A 10,226-nucleotide genomic window follows, 5' to 3' on the forward strand; every position below is an offset into this window, starting at 1 on the left:
ATTCTACGACCCCTCGAGCCTCGCTGCCATCGTTATTATTTCATTTAAAAATATTAAAATCTGGTAAGCATCTATTTGAGTAATTTCCGGCTACCGTGCATACATTTTGTAAAAGATCTAATAAGCAAAACAATTGTATTTTGTCGCATTACAAAATCAACTTTAATGCTTGAATACTTGATTAACAGAGTGTTTTGAGATAAAAATTCATGATAATGTTAGTAAAATATAACAGGATTGCAACACAATAGCGAACTCTGACGTGAGGATAATTAATGCAAAGTGGAAGTAAACTTCAACTCCCTGCCGGTGTTGTGTGAATGTGTTCCGTTGTGCAGGGCCCCGCGCTGCACGCCACCAGCGGATGCCACACTACGCCTTCACGTGGACGCGTAAACATGTTTCGGAGCATTTTTTGTGTTTTATTGAAATGTGACCTCTGGGTCGACCCGGTGGTTGAACCTCACTATCTGCCTTTTATAAGGAAAGCGTGATGGCTGGAGGCGTCAGTATGTTTTGGCCCCCCGTCCTGTCGACACCTGCGGCGTAGCGTCATTCTGTGGTGGTCCCAGTCCTGTCAACATCTGCGTCCTAGCATCAGTGTTCCTCTGACCTATCGACACCTGTGGCCTACCAACACATGTTCTATAGTTCTTTGACTATACTAACTAGGTTAATATTTTGCTAAAAGAGATAATTTTTGTATCTGTCATGAATAACAAAAATTTAAGTATATATGGAGGTATTATCTAAGCAACGTGTTGTGTCTATCTAAAAGATTGGAGGGCTTGCAGGGAGCGTGATGGCTGGGTTGACACTCTACGGTAAGGTGGCTCTGATGGCCCTCAACATCCTGGTGGTGACCGCGCAGGGCCAGAAGCCCGTATCCAAAGGTGAGGTTCGTCGGGGTGAATCAACTACCCTCACCTGTCTTCCTGCGGCTAATCATATTCTCGTACTAAACAAACCTTCTTCTCGGTGACTAACGTTGAGAACCCGTTCATAACGTGAGAGATGTCACTCCTCGTGTCATTTATTGTATTCTTCACATGTTCTTAAACTTTATATTTGATTTTTTGAAATGAAACATTCATTACGTTCTTAAATATATATTTTTCTACATTTTCATTTTATAATTTAGGGGGCATCGCGTCTCAGTGGTTTGTTCGAACTATATGATATTGATTTTAATTATGTTCTTGATTTATGTTTTCATGCCTAATGATTTATCATTGGGAATACCCAGGAATCACTTTGTCACTTCTCTCTCTCTCTCTCTCGACATCACTTTTCTCACAGCATCATTTCTATCACATCACCACTTCTCTCCCAGCACCACTTCTCTCCCAGCACCACTTCTCTCCCAGCACCACGTCTCTCCCAGCTCCCAGTTTTAATGGCAAATATTCACATGAAAAAGCTCTTCAAAATATTAACGCTAAGCAGAGTGGTAAATATTCATGAATATCGAACCCTGAGTTACGATTTAAGAAGTCCGGCCATGCCCCCATGTGCCTCTGTTGTAGCCTAGTCACTCAACTCCTCTGTTGTAGCCTAGTCACTCAACTCCCCTGTTGTAGCCTAGTCACTCAACTCCTCTGTTGTAGCCTAGTCACTCAACTCCTCTGTTGTAGCCTAGTCACTCAACTCCTCTGTTGTAGCCTAGTCACTCAACTCCTCTGTTGTAGCCTAGTCACTCAACTCCCTGGTTGTGGGCCGCAGATCGGCAGCTGTGGTGGAGCCTGGCCCAGAACGATCTGGCGGCCGCCCTCAACGTCCGCGACAACTGGAGTGTGGCCAAGAACATCATCTTGTTCCTGGGCGACGGCATGGGCATCACCGCCAACACCGCCGCCAGGATATACAAGGGACAAAAGCAAGGACGGAACGGCGAAGAAGGCTACCTTGCCTGGGAGAGGTTCCCCAACGTCGCTCTTCTCAAGGTAGAGGCACTTTATGTACTTCATACCTTAGGAATCACTGAAGGCTATTCATTATTTGTCTGACACAGTTCAGTGTTACTTGGAGATATCCTGTAGAATGTAAAAACGTAAACAAGGAGTCAGGGGCCAGATTCACGAAAGCACTTACGCAAGCACTTACGAACATGTACATCTTTTCTCAATTTTTGGCTGCTTTGTTTACAATTATTAAACAGTTAATGAGCTCCGAAGCACCAGGAGGCTGTTTATAACAATAACAACAGTTGAATGAGAAGTTTTCATGCTTGTAAACTGTTTAATAAATGTAACCAAAGCGTCAAAGATTGAGGAAAGATGTACACGTTCGTTAAGTGCTTGCGTAAGTGCTTTCGTGAATTTGGCCCCAGGTTACCAGGTATCGCATAAGTTTGGATTGAAACACAAAATACCCAGAAATATAGAGTTCTCCATTACGGTCATTACATGCACACTGCCCATTTCCTCAGTTTGAATACTGTTACTGTATAGACCACTAAGCCCGTCCTCCTGTTTATGCGTACGAATATGACGCAATTAAATACATCAAATAATTCATACATTTCAGAGCCTTTCAGAGCAAAGGCTATTGAAAAACACTCATCAGAGCATTTGAAATTGCACCTAACATTTGTGTTATGAATTACATAGTTTGACAAAGGTTATCTTAGCTGGTGCTGTGGTTAGATATTAAAAACTACACATATTTAGGCCTATGTCAGGCTAGGTTAGGTTCGATTAGTTTAATTAGACGTTTGCGTTAATGTCAGGCATTTTCTAATGTCAGAAGTCGGTGAAGGACATTTCTTTACTAAAACATATACAAGTAATTTAACATATGCAACCATAATGCCTTCATTTAACATGACAATATAAAGTTATAATCAATCTGCTACAGCGTACATTCACAATATCGTGACTTATATATTTGCAACAATTAATCTGATTCTAATACGTTCATTGATTTTATCCTGATGGAAGTCAGTTTTGTTATGTTTTATAAACTGAAGAATTGAGATGAACGTCTGTTATTCTGTGCCTCCCGTACATTTAGACGTACAACGTGGACAGGCAGGTGCCGGACAGCGCGGCAACAGCCACCGCTTTCCTGTGTGGCATTAAGGCCAACTATTACACCCTCGGCGTCGACTCCTCCGTTAAGTTGCAGGACTGCCCCGCCAGCAAGAACACCAGAGCTCACGTTTCTTCTATTCTGCAGTGGGCGCAGTTCGCTGGCATGACCACAGGTAAGTTTGCCAAGTTCCACATGGGATGGCAAATATAAAAGAGTAAAGTCATTCGTAGAGTGCACAGTACGTCCAACTGGGAGCTCTTAAATGTTTGGTAACATTGATTACCAATGTTACCAAATGAACTAGACCATGTTTACATTAATAATATTATTTGTTGAAGACCAAGTTGGTGGAACAAGGAGATAATGCAGTGCGGACTAGACAAGAAATTAAATTAAGAGGAATTTGCATTTAACTAATACTAGAGAGCTGCATGTGTGCTCTGGTGGACTCACATAACCGAAAACACTTTTTAAAGTTGCCAAATTACCACTTATGTGTGGTTACCGTTTCTAAATATAATGTGATTATTCAAGTTCATGTACGTTTATCGAGACAATAAAATACATCTCAATGGGATAGAGTAGCTTAGGCTATTTCTACTCTCCCTGTGATTATTGACCTACCGCTGGCAGGGTTGGTGACCACGACGAGGGTGACCCACGCCACGCCCGCCGCCCTCTACGCTCACACTGCAGACCGTCGGTGGGAGTGTGACGGTAAGCTGGAGAAGGCGGGCGTCGGCTGCAAGGATATTGCTGACCAACTTGTAACCGAAAACCCCGGTCGGAACATTAGGGTAAATGCAACTACTTAATCAAATTATATTCAACGTAAATGACATTATTTTTAAAGTTACTTTACAGATAAATTACACTTGTTTTAAGGTTTGCAGGAAATATGATTCTTGATAGAGTAATTATATACAGTAAGACAACAAATGATGGACTAACCGCAAAACTGAAGTTTGGTGCGAGTAATGAGACAGTACGGTGCCTCCAGGTAATTCTGGGTGGAGGCAGACGGGAACTTGGAACACCTCACGAACCCCAGTACGACGAGAGCTCCTGCTCTCGTCTCGACGGTCGCAACCTCGCCCAGGAGTGGCTGGCGGAGAAAGTATGGCGAGGGGCGTCGGCTCGTTACGTCACTACTGCCGATGACCTGAGGAAAGTCTCGCCCAACAACACGGACTTCCTCCTGGGTAAGTCGACTGGTCATCTGCCATATGTCTGATCTCTGCATGTTATTTGCAGCTGACGAGGTAAGGGATGACTTGCAGGCTTTCGCGTTGTGCAAGACCTTAAGTGTAGACGAAGCACTCAGAACTGAAAGTACCCAGTAGCTGGAAGACGACGCGCTCAGAATACCGTAGCTGGAGTAATTTAGCCTATGAAACTGTGCATGCATTTGGTTTTGTTCTGTATGAGAGCCTTCAAATTACACTGAGTTCGACAGTTTGTAAATAAACTTGTTGGTGTTTGATGTCAGCTTGATAGTTGCATTGTTAATTGGCTTATAAAGTCAGAATTCATGATTTGAATACAACTTTCATCAATCTGCAATTCTTCCTATAAACTTATATTATTTTGTGCAGTCAATTCTTGTTACGTTTATTTATAAACGTAAGTTCGTCTCTATGTTGTTCTAAGATCAGATTATGATAGCAAGCCCGCATCATTCTCTGAATTGTTTCATCTAAACTTATAGGAGGTTCAGCATAGCTGGTTTAAATTGACCCCGTTAGTGAGCTGTGTGCATTGTTCCCCAGGACTGTTCTCCGACTCGCACCTGCCGTACGTGGTGGAGCGCGAGAGAGAGACTCAAGTTCCCTCCCTGGAGGAGATGACCCTCAAGGCCATCGACATCCTCCAGTCCAGCAAAAACGGCTTCTTCCTCCTGGTTAGTCACTAACCTAAACAGTTACATACAACTAACTCGCAAGCATGTGTGTATAGGCAGTACCCCGACCATATTAAATAACGTAGAATTCAAAGTAAAAACTAAATTGGTAATATAAGATGCCCACTCGAGTCCCTATGTCATCAGAACTGAGATTAGGATTTCATTTGGATTTGATAAATATTATATAGTTCGGAATTTTGTGAGTAATTACGTAAACAAAGGCTTCCTGCACGCCAGGTTGAAGGGGGCCGCATCGACCACGGACTCCACAACAACTCGGCCTACAGGGCGCTGGAGGAGGCGCTCCAGCTGGACGCCGCTGTGGCCGCCGCTCTCAGGGTACGAGGTTTCTTGCGTTGAGTAGTGCTTGTACACTGTCCCCTGCTGACACAGTAAATCGTCCAGTGTAACTTTGCCTATTACATCATGTCAACATCATCAGCTAATCGTGTTCTAAATTCGTTCGGTGATATGTGACATTGGATAAATGTGGTCACTTCATGGGTCGACAAACTTGAATCCTGTTGGGCAGCGGGTTGTTTCCCCTGGAATCTTTCCTTATTCAGGCTGTCTCATACTGCGGTGGATATAACGTCTGCCTCACGCTCGTGGGGTCGGCGGTTCGAGTCTCCTACTGCCCGGATGAATTAAAATATATATATTATATATTATATATATATACATATATATATATATATATATATATATATATATATATATATACATATATATATATATATATATATATATATATATATATATGTATATATGTATATATATATATATATATATATATATATATATATATATATATATATATATGTGTGTGTGTGTGTGTGTGTGTGTGTGTGTGTGTGTAATGTCTGAAAGAAAGTTATGTCGTAATTGGTTAATAATTTGATGTGACATTGCAGAAGGTAGACCTGGAGAACACACTGGTGGTGACCACGGCTGACCACTCCCATGTCATGACAATTAATGGCTACCCTAACCGAGGCAACGATATTCTAGGTGAGTTTTCCGTGTTCCACCTCACCAAGTATAATTTATATGTGCTCACGCTGTGACAAAGATATTTCTTGGTCAGTTCTATGTAGGCTCACCATTGCGACCGTGTTTTTTTTTTTTTTTGGCAAAGTGTTTGTGCATTCACAACATGGCAATTATATTTTGTGCCAGTTTCAAATGTTCACATCACGGAAACACCTCTCAAGACAAACCTCCAGTAATATAGACTTGAGGTTGGGTTACCTTGATCGTGATCCTGTCACTTTTGTAAACTTAAAAATGCCTTACTGAACTTTTAAACCTCTGCAGTACCAATCCTTCCGATTTATTCTTATGAAATTTAGTAATATGGGATGAATAACTTACTGTATATTAGGCCCAGCATAACTTTCACACGTAGAAAGGGACTGGCGTAACTTGCCCGTGTAGAGAGTGACTACACATGTCTTCTTCCAGCAGTTATTATTCATTATCGAATACTTTGCTGGACACGGCGCCGCTGCCAAGATTCTGCTATAATGCGGCCCACTGTCGCCTGTATTTCATTTAATGAGAATAATAATTATGATAATAACTTATTATTATTATTATTATTATTATAATTATTATTATTATTATTATTATTATTATTATTATTATTATTATTATTATTATTATTATTATTATTATTATTATTATTATTATGTTATTATTATTATTATTATTATTGTAAGACGAAGAAGAAAATATAAATAATAATGAAAATAATTATAATGAGAAAATCAGTAGGAGTCATGAGGAGGATTTGAACCTATGGTCTAGGTACTCCAAAGCAAGTTCCTTAAACCATTACACCACAATATGGTGAAAAGTAATTGAACCTGGGATTCAACTGAATCCATTAAGGTTCCTGAGGCTTACAATGAAGCCTAACCGGGGCTTCACACCCCCCCCCCCCCATGCACTTTGGTTTGTAGTTTAGGAATTCTACCTCCTACGCATCTCCATTTTGACAACAAGGAGCTGCCTCGCCGCGGGTCAATAGTATTTCTGCAGTTTCCTTTATGAATATGTTATTTAAATCTCACCGATTTATAGGGGTACATTTACCAGCTTGTTTGTCATCAAAGCGCCTCCTTACCCGGGTGTAGTGTGTGAACAAGTGTGTTACTCAACAGGGGTGACGGGGTACAAGTCAGACGTGGACGGCCTCAACTTCACCACCCTCATGTTCACCACCGGCCCGGGGTTCAACTACACCACCGACGGAAACAACGTACGATCTCACTACACCTCAACTATATTATGGCTCTTGCATACGTGGCATATTATGAAGATGATAATATTCAACTATTTACTGTCCCAAAAATGCTACTCTTCCCTGTAAGGCCAGTAAGAGACATTAAACACCCTGTGATCCCAGAAGTGTGTAATAGTAATTAATAATACGTGCCACAGGTGACGCGCCACGACCCCAACACGCACGACACAAGAGACCTGGACTACCAGAGCTTGGCAGCTGTACCCAAGAAGTGGGAGACCCATGGTGGGGAAGACGTCGCTGTCTGGGCTGCAGGTGGGTTTCAATCATACATGTCGTCCACCTTTTTCATAAATTATTATTCAAACCCTTGGCAGTGTTTGTAATACATTTTGTTATATTAAACAAAAAATACTGTTTCAATCGACTTGAGAATGAGAATGGTCCAGGACGGACCGAAACGTCGTCGTCTCTTCACCTTCTAGTGTGTGGTCTGGTCAACAATACTGTTTCAATTATATTGGTATTCAGTGAGATGTTTGTGTTGCCACAGGTCCGATGGCCCACCTGCTGCATCGAACCCATGAACAGAACTACTTGGCCCACGTCATGGCCCACGCCGCCGGTATTGGTCCAAGCTACGGCAGACGCAAGAGACCTGACTACGACTTGCGAGACGACCTGCCTCCTCATTCTACGGGCGCTGACACTCCCACAGTTCGCACCCCTCCAGGACCCGCCGACGGAGCAGCACCTAAAAGGCCCAACTTCCCGACAGTTAACCCAGCACTCCAGCAGCTTCTTGATGATAAAGATCAAAAGGTGACCTTTTTTCTTATTTAATCCCTTATCTTATTTATTTTAGGATACTATGTTTCGTTTGAACAAATTAGGTTACAAGAATTTCATTGTGATTTATATATTATTGATTAAATTTCTTTTGTGTAATTACAATAACATTTCGTACCATTTAATCTAAGCAATAAGTAGTACTATTACGGGCTCACCATAGCCCGTGCTACATGGACATTTTGTTCTGAGTAGCTAAATCTGAAACAACAAGTAGTACGATTTGGTTTAATTTAGGTTCAGTTCTGGAAGCCTAAACACGTAATCCGATAAAAACTACAATTAAGAAAAATAAATTAGAAACTAGTGTATATAGGAAACAATAGCACGATAACTCCAGTTAATTTACCTCAGAGTTAGCACGTCACCTCCTAGTTATTATTTGACGCCAACAGTAGTTCATGGCGGTGTAATTTTCAGTCAAAATATTAAGTAGTGTTGATGATAAAGCTCTCTTAAGAAAGTGCTTGGAGCAGGATCGTCCTGGTTATTGTGTGTAAATTCTGTTATGTGTAGGCTACCCACTGTAACTCTGATCTCTTTTCTTTCAGATTGTTCAGGAGCTTGGCACACAGGACGTCTCCAGTGATCCCACGGCTGACGAGTTAATTGATGACAATCATTTATAATTTCAGCCCACTAGCATTATCTACAGTATGCTATAATAATAATAATAATATTTTATTTAGGAAAAGTACATACATAGATGCAGTTACAAACATTCTGATTGATTTATAGATAGAGCTAGTACATACAATACCTAAAGCCACTAGTATGCATAACGTTACGGGCAAACATTGCTATGACCAATAGCATACTTTAATCTTACAGTGAATAGATATGAGTAAACAATATATAGTAAGCCAAGACTTGATTATCAGACATGTAGCTGGCAGTAACCCAGGGAAACTGAGCCAACGGGTTTCGCACCAGCTGCTAGAGCCAAATGTTCACACAAAGTTTTGTAATATTTAAAATTCGGTGACATGTTTTGTGGTAATTTTATTTATTGCGGGCAAAAAAAATTTCACTTAATTCACACTGCAAATAATGATGAGTTTTTTTTTAGGTAATAAACCCTTAGACGAGGACTTACGTCACACGATGGGTGACTTATGTGTACTTACGTTCACATAAGTACATGTAGCTTATGCCATATGGTAATGATTCCACATTAGAAGTTATAATGAGATAATCGTAACTTTTGAAACTTAGAAAAATTGGGCTCTGCATCAAAATACCTATAATTATCAACATTTTAATTTTTCTGAATATTATTATTTAATACAAGGGAGAGAAACCTTTTTATTACATAAATTCATTAATTAGAACAATTTTGGAGCATGTGTGAAGATTGCACACAATCGATTTTTTTTATTAACAAGCTTAGGTATACACAGCAATGGGCTGCTACCCTATTCTGTAAGAAAGCTTACACAGTGTAGATAAAAAACGGAGTTGCGTGTTGGACGCGGTCGTGTTTGGGTGTGTTTTGAGTGAGCTCCCGCGGAGGTGGCCGGTGTCATGGCGGCGGCTGGAGGCGCACATGGCGTCTCTCGTACAACCATCGACGATACCTTAGATGATGTTGGAAAACCATTACTGCATACCACAAAATTGAATCCTGAACGTCACCCGGTCATAGAAGAGGACCCCGAAGGAGAATTCATAGACAGCAAACACCATAGTAAGGCAAACAGACTGGAGGCAAAGCGCCGCCATTTATCAGAGGTAAACAGAAATGAGGCCGACGCCACGCGGCCTCAATATCCACACCCACCGCTCAACCAAGGTAGGCCAAGCTCTTCGGAGTTACAAACCTTTATCATTGCTTTTGAGGGCGAAAATGAGAATATTTTCCGAAATAGTAGGGCACAAAGCATCCTATATAATGCCATTCCCCACAAATTCGGAATCGACGTGCACGATATCAGACCAAACAAACTAAAGAACCTGATCGCAGTGGATCACAAACACAGCGCGGAACTGGAGATTTCAAACATTACTGACATCTGTGGTCACAAAGTTAGGTGCTATAAACCACTAGGAGACAGATTAGTGAAATATGTAATCCGGCATGTTGTAGACATCAGCGCAGAAGACATTAAGGCACAACTCGACACAAATGGCATCCCACTCTATGAAATAAAAAAATTTATGCGACGAACGAACGGAGAACTGAGTGATACAGGC

General features: G+C 41.2%; 1 protein-coding gene across 1 annotated transcript; it reads left to right on the top strand.

Moving 5' to 3' along the window:
- The first annotated feature begins 802 nt into the window (after nucleotides 1-802).
- LOC123754584 (alkaline phosphatase) lies at nucleotides 803-8,662 on the top strand. The gene is made up of 12 exons (XM_045737057.2): nucleotides 803-893; nucleotides 1,723-1,943; nucleotides 3,013-3,205; nucleotides 3,667-3,830; nucleotides 4,034-4,235; nucleotides 4,803-4,933; nucleotides 5,174-5,275; nucleotides 5,851-5,947; nucleotides 7,102-7,199; nucleotides 7,382-7,499; nucleotides 7,738-8,006; nucleotides 8,585-8,662. The coding sequence occupies exons 1-12, from the start codon at nucleotides 803-805 to the stop codon at nucleotides 8,660-8,662; spliced, it is 1,764 nt and encodes a 587-aa protein (XP_045593013.2).
- Nucleotides 8,663-10,226: the final 1,564 nt, after the last annotated feature.

The sequence above is a fragment of the Procambarus clarkii genome, chromosome 18 (assembly GCF_040958095.1).
Source record: "Procambarus clarkii isolate CNS0578487 chromosome 18, FALCON_Pclarkii_2.0, whole genome shotgun sequence".
NCBI lineage: Eukaryota > Metazoa > Arthropoda > Malacostraca > Decapoda > Cambaridae > Procambarus > Procambarus clarkii.